General features: G+C 42.0%; 1 protein-coding gene across 2 annotated transcripts in view; it reads left to right on the top strand.

Moving 5' to 3' along the window:
• Window positions 1–418: 418 nt before the first annotated feature.
• STK39 (serine/threonine kinase 39) overlaps window positions 419–11,308 on the top strand; it is an 83,342-nt gene continuing 72,452 nt past the window's right edge. Inside the window, exon 1 of one of the 2 annotated variants that reach the window (XM_027911511.1) lies at window positions 419–677. In XM_027911511.1, coding sequence (XP_027767312.1) covers window positions 647–677 — 31 coding nt within the window. In that variant the 5' untranslated portion in view covers window positions 419–646. Of the gene's footprint in view, window positions 678–914; window positions 1,163–11,308 lie in introns of those variants that run through there. The other variant, XM_027911510.1, reaches the window with a different exon arrangement.

Below are 11,308 nucleotides of genomic sequence, written 5' to 3'. Positions count from 1 at the left end.
ACTTGACACAACTGAAAGGGTAGAAAGAAAAAAAAATCTATATGAACAGCAGAGTTTCACCTAACCATAGGGTCTTTTTTAACCTGATCTTGTATAATGGGAGGCATTAGAGAAGTTTAATTATGATTATTTCTTTATATCACTTGGTTCTGGTTAGCCAAGGGGAGCATTCTCAACTGTGCTCACTCCTCTCTCGGTTGCATGAGCTGAGGCAGTGTTTGCACTAAGATGACATGGTGCGATTCTGCTACTCTACCATGAAAGGGACACTCATGTTATATAACGATTTAACCTCTTTGCAGGACTGCAGCCCGACCACCGATGAAAGCAAAGGCTTTCTTCACGTCCTCAAGTTTAAATACAAGTCATTGTGCGGTAGCAGCGTCCTCGGCAGTGACACTCTTGAGCTGTGCTCCAGAGAAGCCTGGGTGCTTCTGTTACCGGCCTAACAGGCGCAGCATCCCCGCCGCGGGAAGAGGCTTCCCTACAGCGCTTCCCGGCCCCGCGCTCGGCCCTGGCGGGTCCGGCAGTCCGCGGGGAGGGCCATGGCCTGCACACGCTCAGCCTGCAGCCCTACGCGGGACCTCGCAGTGCTTCCAGCAGCGGAGAGCATCCCAGGGAGCCGCGGGATGAGCGGTGATGGACGATGGGCAGGGATGCCGCCAGCAGGCGGACAGGTAAGGAGGCGCGGGGGAAGGCGGCGATCCCGGGGCGCCCAGGGCCGTTCCCAGGGGACGCCTCTGCCGGAGCGGCTCCGCTTTTGCCGCGGGCGAGGCGCGTCCGGGGACAGCGCCGCACCCTGCCGGCACCGCCGGGCCCAGACACCGGGCTCGGGCTCCGTTTCCCCGCAGCAGCAGCGGCCGGGACCGGCGGCGGCGCCCGCCTCTGCCTCCTCCCCCTCGGTGCCCTGCCTCCTCCCTCCGCCGGGCGGGCGGCCGGCTGCGCGGGCAGGGCGGGCGGCAGGCAGAGCGCGGCCGAAAGGTGTTGCTGGAGGGGAAGTTTGGAGAAGGTCGCCGGGTGCCTGGGCTCTCCGGCAGCATCATGGCGGAGCAGGGCGAGTCGCCGGTCCACGTCCAGCAGCCCCAGCCGGCGGCCGCGCCCGCCGCCCCGGCCGCCGGCTGGCCCATCTGCAGGGACGCCTACGAGCTGCAGGAGGTGATCGGTCAGTGGAGCGGGGGCGCAGCGGGGCGGAGGCGGGGAAGGCAGGCAGGGATGCCGCGGCGGCCGGCCGGCCCCGGGCCTACCGGCGCTCGCTCTCCCGCAGGCTGGGCTCGCTCACTGCGGCGGACGCGCCCGGCACTGCAGCGGCGGCGCCGGCTGCTGCTGCTGCTGCTGCTGCAAACTTTATCCGCCCGGCAGCGGGCGGGCGGCCCCGGGGGGCGGCGGCTCCTTCTAGAACCCGCCGCGCCCCGCCCGGTGCGGCTCGGTGGTAGTGCCGGTGCTGCCCCGCGGTGCAGCGGGACCCGCCGCCGGAGCCCTGACGTGCTGGTTGCACCGGGACCCCGACAACTCCGCGGATGCGCTCTTTGAGCTTTGTGTGCCTGCGTGTGTGTGTGCTTGCCGTGGATGCGCACATGTGCGTTTATCCGCTTAGATTACTCTGCATTTTTCCTGTGCTTTCATGGGGGAGGTAAATCTCACCCATAGGTCTGCTGTTCACGTGATGACTTTCTCTTAATCCATATATATGTATCCTCCCCTCACTGTTTAATCTCACTCCCATCTCCTTGCGTCCCTCGGCCCCGTCGCCGACGATGACACGTAAGGCCAGCGGGGGGATTACACTTCGTTTTGACCCCAGCCAACCTGCTTCTGACCCGGTTTGCCGTGTGAGGTTTAACCTATCTGCTGGCCCCCTCCCATGTCCCTGTAGGAAGGGGACTTTCTGGTTGTGTGCTTCAGCACTTCGTTCACGTGTCCAGCAAATGCAGATCAGATGTGTTCAGTCTCCATTCCCTTTATTTGGATTAGATTATTTAGAATTTTACTTTGTGAAAGGGTAACAGTTGTTAACAGTATGTGTGATGGAAAGTTTTTCATATCTTGGCCTAGATGTTGCCAATTAACTACTTTGGGATAACTTGGTTTTATTTGTATGCAACATTTTAAACTTCCAGCAAATACTGCAAATGACAAAGGCCACCTCTAAGACTTTTTCTTAGGAATAAGGCCACTTCAGTGAAAAAAGTCCAGGGGTCTTGCCTGCTGATGCTGTTGGCTATCTTCAGTATAATACACCAATTGCTAACTGTTGTCAGACTGATGACAACCAGAACTACGTGTTATCCATCTGAGTTGGAAGCTTTGTGTACTCAGCTTTGTTCTTAAGCATTTTATTTTCCACAGGCAAAACCAAAATAGTTGAGAAAAGTACTTCTTCCTTAGAATGGGATGGCTTTCTGTTGACCCAGGTGGTGCTTTTGTGTTTCTGTTTGCATTTCCTCGGCTGTGAATGGGGGCTGAGGAGGGATGAAGGTTCAGGTGTTCAGGTCCCTGAAGGTGGCTGACCCGGACCAGTCTGGTGCTCAGTGTTGAACAGGTGCTGCCTGTGGAGGCCCCCCGGGGTATGGGTTTACTGGACTTTGTCTTACTCACTCTGGGGAATGGATTAGTTAGCCAAGAGGAAGCAGTTCTACTAGCATAAAGATGTATCTTTGCTGAGGAGTAAATCCCTCTTGTAAGGTAAAAAAGGCCTCAAAGGTGTTGGATTGATCCTTGTCTAGGGTGTAATATGAGCTATATGAGTTATTTAAATAGTAGTTGTTTTTCTGTTGCAGTACCTGTAGAATGCCTCTGTGAAAGTTTCCTTTGGAAACTCCTTTCCTTCTTTCCACTTAAAAAGCTTGTATCTTTGGTATATAAAATGTATTTCTAAATGTCTGTATATAAGCATACACCCATTAAACAGGTGGATGCTAAATCTGTAGATAAACTTTATTGCTAGTTACTTATGGGTGCTATTAAATGTTGATATTATTTCTTTAACTGACTGCCTAGGGAAGAAATTGAAGTCGGGGTATATTGAATCAGATTCTTGGACACAATGAACTTGCCTGCCATAACTTTCACTAAGGTTAGATTGCTTACATGACTTTCTTTCAAACTCATGGAGATTTATTTTGTACCACTTGAGTTAAAAATTTTATGCTTAGTCAAATACGTCTTTTCTCATTAACACCTTGTATTTGTTCTTTTAATTTACAGGAGACTTTCTATGAGATTAAATTTAGTCTTAATACCATTAAAAATAGTAAAAAACCAACCAAACACAACCTACCCCACTTTCTCCAAAAAAACCAAACCACCCCAAACCAACCCCCCTATAAATGCTATGCATTTGACCAAATGCAGATATAATTTTGGAGCTGCTGGAGAATGTTGTTGGTTTTAATGAATCTAATGAGGTACTCTTAAAGCATCTTTTTTATATCTGATGGAGGGGAGGATGACATAGTTTTAACGTGGTCCAGCGGTAGCTCTTTGTATGGGCTGTGCCAGGGTTAAGTACGTTGTGAACATTAATAGTTACCACTTGCTGAAGCAGAGCCAATCACCTCTGCAAAGCACTCGTACCTCTCCCTGAGGAGCTGGGTAGTGTCTTCAGAGAGGAGTTCAGTTACAACAGCCCTTTTCCAGTTAAATGAGAAAAATAACAATATATTGAAGTGCCTTTGTGGGCTTTGCAAGAGGAAAGGTGTGCAGGATGATACACCATGATGATTTATCACAAAGCTTCCAAACAGAACAGGCTTTAGATTCTCTGGGAACTAAGCATGGATGCAGAATGGCCTTTTTTAGGGGGGCTTTTAAAAGTTTTGGTGGGGATTATAAAATTAAAGTAATTGTTAGTCATGTGGGCATCCATCCCTTTGATTTAGCAGGTTGGAGAAGTTCTGTTCTTTTTCTCTGTGAGAATGTGAACTTTTCTTATTGTTCATCTGTGTCTAGCCACATGCTATTTTGAAAACCAAGGCCACGTGATATGGATTTCCAATGATAAAGCTTTTTTGTCTGTTGTATCCTTCATGATGGCTGGGATATCCAAAGGCCTGTTGAAGAGAAAATGCTAGCTTTAAGGGGTGCTTCTTGTGATATGTTATTTGCTTTATTTTTTGAAGTGGCTAGCTAGGTCTCTGTAAACTCTTGGTGTGCAGTTTCATGATACATTTATTCTGCTCTAACGGGCAGCTGCTGAAAGGATCTCATTGATCTGACAGTGAACTAGTTCTTCTGCTGGGTCAGTTTTCTGTTGGATCAGATTCCCTGTTTGACTTGCTGCATGACTGCGTGATTGATAGGTCTGATGCAAGGAAGAGGCTCTTCCTATTCCTACATACTGATCTTTTTTGGAGCAGGAAAAAAACATGCAATTTGTTATCTGTAAACGTATAGCAATTATATACAAATTGGAATATAAATTATATGCAAGTTGAAAGTTAAGAGGAAGTTTTCACATTAATTCAGATTGATACAGGCTGTCAATAAACAAACGCATTTGGAAGTTAGAAGGGGGTTCCTAACTGTTAGGACAGGAGAATCTAACCAACCTTAAGGCAGTAGTTACAGAGATAAGAACTGTAATTGCTATTAAGGTAAAACCAGATTTAGTTTAGTGAAGACCTGGGAGATCTCTTTCTAAGATTTTAATGCATTAAATTAAAATATGCAGTGGATTTTATTGTATGTACTTTTTTTTTTTTTTTTTTTTTTTTTTTTTTTTTTTTTTTTTTTTTTTTTTTTTTTTTTTTTTTTTAGGATGGATGTATCTTGGATTAAAAAAAAAGCAGCTAATGAAAACAATGCTTTGAGAAGTGTTCTTATGCGATTTGGGTTTATAACCAAGTATTCAGAATAAGATAACTGAAATAGATTTCTCTGAATTTATGTCATATACATATGAGAGTCTTTTTCCTCAGAAGCAATATAAATCTTCACAAAACAAACATTTAAATTGTAATCAACATAAGAAACTGGATAGTGTTAAAATTGTCTGTATTTTTCACCTTGTAATGAGCCTTACATCACCCGGATGAGACAAAACAGCATTAAATCTTGGTTGAGTTTTTTTGTTTTATTTTGGATGAGTTTTTTAAATTTCTGTTTTGGTTTTTAAAAGTTTTCTTAAACTGATATGATCAAGTGACTTTGACTTGTGTTTGGAAAATGTCTGTTATGGAGAAGCAGTGGATTATTTTATGATTAGGTTGGGTTCTAGTCTTCATTATAAAATTATATTTTTCTCTCTTCTGCTGCAACTAACTTGGAAAATCAGTTTGGCTACAAAACAACCAGAATTAGATCGAGAAGAAAGGGTTACTTTTACGAGATGGATTATCTATATTGGCTGCAAATAATTAAAAACGTTACCCCAGTTGAACTTGTGCATTTGTCTAGTTTTGCCTTTCTAACTTTGAGCTCAAAAATATCTTGTGGTTTGTTGCCTCATGAGGTGCAGTGTTGCTAAGTCAAATGTGTTGAGATTTTGAGTAGAACAAGTTACCATTTGAGACTGTTCTGCTGATTTTATGGTTCTTATTGTAAGCAGTCTGTGAACCACCCTCAGTTAATGCCTCAGGGGTCTTTGTTGGTGTTTCTATGGTATGTTATTTACTTTTTCTTTCTTCCCTGCTGCATATATTGCTAATGGCTCTTTGTCTGACAGAGAATAGACTCTCCTATATTTTTTGTTGTCAGAGATCTTTGACTCTGCAGAGTGGTCTCTGGTGATGATTCTCAGGAACCTATGTTTGTGTTTGTAATGCTGTATGCTGCTTTGAAAAGCCTCTCTATAGAGGTAACATTACGAGTCTGCGGTGTTCTATTAATCAGATGCTTGTGTCTCATTCACTTTCCAAAATTTCTTATCCCTTTTCTTAATCAGATTTTTTTTTTTAAACAATAGAAGGGCTTTCTTTCAGTAGATTTTATGTATATGCTGTAAATTAAATCAAAGTGTGCTTAGTGAAATACCACACTAGAGCAACTAAAGCTATGGTAAAACTTGATAGTTGCTCTTGCCAAACCTCCGTAATTCTTGCACAAGAACCTGCATAATTTGATAAGTAATACTTAATGCTACTTAAAGTTTTTTACTAAAATTTTTTGCAAAAAGAAGGGTGTATCTGCCTTAATTCTGCTCCAAAGCAAATTCTGTTCCTTACCAATACATCTTAAAAGTTCCTACAGCAGCCCAAGCCTATTGTACATGCACGTATTAAATACAGCCTTCATAACATTAATAGTAATTAATACAACTGTAATGAGACTTAAATTTTACATTTCGGGAAATATTGGTCAAGATTTTCTGCCTTCTAATAACCATTTGTAGAAACTGTGGAAATATTAGATCCCAATATAGTATTCTAATAAGGAGAGGCTTTTAATTCAGTTGCCAGGGTAAAGGTGGTCATGATGCAATTTGAAAATACCGTGTAGAAAACTCACAGTGCTGTGCTGTTAATGAGGCTGTGCAGAGCTTGTAGTTAATTATTTGCCTTGTCTCCACATGATAGTAATAGTGTTGGGGAAGGAACCTCCGTCTTGGCTTTTTTTTGCATGGAAGTGAACTTTCTGCATTAGAAATACCTGGACTGGAGACAAGGCTGTAGTTTTTGTTGCTTCAAAGAAGTTAGACTTTAAGTGATTCAATGATCAAACTTTGTTATATAATTTAGTGACTTTAAAAAAAAATTAACTCATGCAATTGGATTTCAGACTTGTCAGAAAGAAGATTATTTATAGTGCATGAAAATAGAAAATAAAAAAGGCAGCAAAACTTTCTTTGGGTTTCTCATGATAGCAAGTAACCACCATACAAAGTTTTTTTTAAAGTTACTGTAACTGGAAGGGTGAAGGAACATGTGTCTACACATCAGACAGTTGACTGGTGCTATGTAATGATAATGTATAGAAAATATGCTTTCCTGCTCTTGGAATCTGCATACTTCCTTCAGTCCCTGTGCTTTCTCCTTCCTCTCTATCCAAGTTCTTCCTACAGATAAGGTCCAGTACCTCTGGGACCTGGAAAATCCTTGCTCAACTGAGTTGCTTGAATGCTAGAAGAGGAGAAGTTCTACTGATGAGTGTGTCGGAATTTGAAGGGATTGCGTAATTTTGACTCTTGCTAAGTGTTACAACAGCAAGGCTTTGCATCTTCAGAGTGGAACCACTGCTTGTAACCTGTGTTGTATTTCAATAGCAGGGGCCAAATTCAAACCTGGGAAAGCTATTTTAAGTTGGGTCATAGCTTGCTCTGAAATAACTTCAGAACTGTTTTACTTTTTTTCTTTCTTTCAGCAAAGAACCACTTTCTCTTAGGTCCAAGACCAGCTGTTTTTTTTCCAGAATCTGTTTGTCAAATGGAGCTTCTCTTTGTTAACTGGAAACAAAACCACATCTGTTCCGATTGGCTTGAGAGGAAAAAACAGTGAGCTCTCCATGCAAAGGAGATGTGGGTGGCTTATATAGAGGCTGCTTGTCTAGGTCATATTTCATTTCTGTGTGCCCCCTTTGGTTCTCTCCCTCTTCCCCTTCTCCCCCTCCAAAATAATTCAGAACTATAAGGCCGCAGTTGATAGAAGGTGTTTTTCCTTCCCAAAATAATAGCAGTTCTTGGTTTTTAAGGAATGGGCTTTAAAAATTAAGTTGGTTACTCTTGTTAACTTATTGGGTTTGCTGAAGTCACTGTGATACTGCTGAGCAGAGGCTTCACAGGAGCAATCTACTTGCGGAACTTGGAAAATAAATGTTTCACTAGGAAATTTTCTGATGCCCAAAATTAAAAATGAGTTTTTCCGGTCCTGCACAAGGATTCATACTTAAACAGGTGTTGATACAGTTTACACTGTGTAAATAAAGAATGAACTGTATTGAGTGAGTGGATTTTGACTTATTTCTACCTTTTGCAGCATGGTCTTGCTAGTAGGATGAAATCCTGATGGCTCTGCTAGATTTCACTGTTTCTTTCTAAGTTTGAATGTCTTTGGGTGTGCACAAGGGTTGCATAGTTGAAGCTTGTGGGTGTAAGAACGTTATCATCCAGCAGTGGCAGAATGAGGCAATGCTGGTACGGTATGACGTCAAGAATTTTCCTAAAACTTTTATTTTTTCCCTCTAGGAAGGAAAAAGTCTATATCTATACATATATATCTGTCAGTCTCTAGAACAGGATCTAGAACACTGTTCTAAATTCTGTGTGGTTGTAGGATCAACTCTGTAAGTGAAACAAGCAGTGCATGCTGAATGTTTGTCTCTTGCCTTCTTTGATGGGGTTTGGCTGCTGTCCTCCCTTGCTGACCAGAGGGTTGTGTGGTGGCTGTGCAGCGCTGTTGGCCACCTGCTTCCTCCTGCACAGTGCTTCTGGCTGGACACCATGCTGGGGTATTTAACATGTGCCTGGTAGACTAGGAGCACTAGACTGAAAAGATGGGGAAAAAAACAACCCTGCCCTGAAGCAGAAAATGTATTAAAGGAGAAAAAACAAGGCGAGTATACAGGGAGAAACATTTGTGGTACCTAACAGTGGGGGAGGAACCTGTTTTTTCCTGAAACTGCTGTCAAGTCAGAGTTACTTTGAGAGTGGGTTACCTTTCAAGAGATAGATAGTTGGGGAATGGCAGTAAAGAGGAAGCAGCTTAATCTTCACGGAAAAGTGTGCATGCTTCCTGGGACTGAGGCAGGCTTCAGTTGACTGGGTGACTGCTCTGTAGAAAATTTACACGGCAGTAGTGGGATGCTGAAAATGCTGACGAAGGCAGTGAGTTTTTAAAAGTCCCTCAGAACAATTCCCAGGTTTGTTGTCACGTTTTTTCAGGGTCGCTCTTTGTGACAGTCCTGCAGCTTCCTTGTGAGAGAAGCTCAGTGAAAAGTTGGAACAATGTTCTCCATTTGTTAGCTGAAGTGATAAGTTTGTGGCATTGGTGGAGTTAATATTTTCAGTCCTTTACCCTGTGGTATTTGACTAGGTATGCAGCTTTAGTCAGCAGCTTTGTGGAACTCCAGTATGATAAATTAGTTGTCTCCATTAATCCTTTGCCTTTACAAGTAACAATTCCTGAATCATTTTATTAACATAATTATTCCTGTGGATGTCTAAATGCCTCTGAGGTATTGTGATTGTAAGTTAAATATAGATGAAACTTGAGAATGGCCTATAAGGCTGATGTAATGATTATGTTACATAGCTTTTAAGTTGAACTGTGCTTATGCACTTAGAGAAATTAGAACTAGCAGCAGACTGAAAATGTGAAGCTTTTTCTGTGCTTATGCTCTTAGAGAAATTAGAACTAGACTGAAAATTTAAAGCTTTTTCTGTGTTTCCAGTCATGCTTTCAGAAGAATTGTGTACTTAAAGGTCTTGAAGGTCAAGATCAATATTGAATGTCTATGTGCTACTTCAGGGTAGTGGTATAATAATAATTAATTTAACAGATAATATTGTGTATTTGTCAATCGTGGTTTCTGACGTGTAGGAGTAATATGAACAAGATCATAAACTTGAGCTGTTGTTTTAGACTTCTGAGAAGCAACATACTCAGCTTCAAAAGCATAGTCATTCGATTATAAAGTTGCTTTTTTTCTTCTCACTTCTCTGCTTTGAAGACATTTTATTACAGGGACTGAATTTAAACTTATAAATTATTCCTGTTAGTGTCTCGTGCTTCCAGACTCTGATCCACTTCAGACTAATAATAGGAACTTCATTAGAATTAGATTAGAATCACCTAATGAAAATTTAATGATATGATAGTATTTATATTGCTTCAACTCTTCCATTGCTTCATATGAAGCATTATGAAAAATAGGTATGTTTTTTTGCTTGTAGTGTGTGACTGCAATGAACTTAAATTCTAGCAGGCACAATCTGTTGGGGCAAACTAGATGAAGATGATTTGTAGCTCAACACTGCAGTATTAATTAGAGATCTCTATGACAGTGCAGTAGCAATAATGCCTTTGTTTTGGTAGATTGCTGTTCTTCATTCTGGGAAGAGAATGATGCACTATGTGGTGACATCCGAAAGACTTGGAAAACACTGCGTTCATGGTATTAGAATTGTTCCAAGTGTTTACTTTCAAACTAAACGACAAACAATAAAATATGCCAACTAAATCAACACCAACATTTGTTTATAGTGCTACTTCAGAAATGAACAGTAATTCTCTTTTAACAGCTTTTTTTCTAGGCAGGAAGTCTGGTTCAGCATAGCAAATCTTCACTTTATCCTGTTTGTATAATGAGGAATTCCATGGAGTTCGGATGATACCCTCGTAAGGTAACTTTTGGCCCCACAGTGAATACCAGATATCAAGTTCTTGTGTAGTTATGTGGAGACATTTTCACTGTGAGTTTTACCTTCCAGATGTTGAGATTTGTATGCATACTGAATAATGGTTTCTGTATTGACGATGAAACAAGAGGGAGAAGGAAACAATCAGAAACCATGTTTCTCCTCGTGTGAGGATGAATGGATAATAACATGGTATATAAAATCCATAAATTCTTAAACCAAGTACTATCCTTTACTTTTTTTCATGCCTTTTGTTGTGAAAATGCAGCTTGAATATGGATTTGTTGGATTCATTCACATGGAGTGCAGCACATCTCCATTTCTCCCTATCACAGGACAGCCCTACCGTGGTGTGTAGGATGGGAGCTGCCCCTGCCCGTGCTGTGCCGGCCGAGCCGCTGTGCTGCCGATAGCGCTGCAAGAGCAAGTGGCAGTGTGGGTGAAAGAGCCTACTGCAAGTGCTTTGGCTGCTACTTTCTGTGTTTCTTCTTGCCTAACAAATTTGCAGTGCGAGTGAAGTTGGGTTCTTTCTCATTTTGAGGGAAGCCAGAGCATATCTGATTACAAAACTAATGTGAACTGGAGAAGGTCTCGTGTGCCTCAGAGCTTTTCTTCCCCTCTTCTGTCTTTCGAGGTAGTTTAACAGATAATAATACCTTTTGTATATGTGACATTATTACTTGTGGCTCAGCTCTTTGGTCTTTTCAAGAATCCTTTCAGAAAACCTTTAAAGATGATCCACATTCCTGCCAGCACATTCTTTTAGATGATCTAACCTAATGACAAACTAACAGAGTAATCTTTCTGTTTTTCCCCCGAGGTGCTCGACTCAAATGGATTTATTTATTTAGCTAGTTATTTTTCATTAACCCCAAAGAAAAGTATTCCTTTAAGTCTCTTTAAGTAATGGACTGTTATATGTTACTCGTTGTTTATTGGCACATGTATTTTTTAGTCCATAAGTAAATTGTAGTGAAATTCATATTCCAAGTGCAGTTGATTTTACCTTTACATAACACC

Source organism: Empidonax traillii, unplaced genomic scaffold (assembly GCF_003031625.1).
Source record: "Empidonax traillii isolate 1590-97213 ecotype Southwest subspecies unplaced genomic scaffold, ASM303162v1 scaffold33:size3420811, whole genome shotgun sequence".
Lineage (NCBI taxonomy): Eukaryota > Metazoa > Chordata > Aves > Passeriformes > Tyrannidae > Empidonax > Empidonax traillii.
This window is presented reverse-complemented; position numbering and strand designations above follow the sequence as displayed.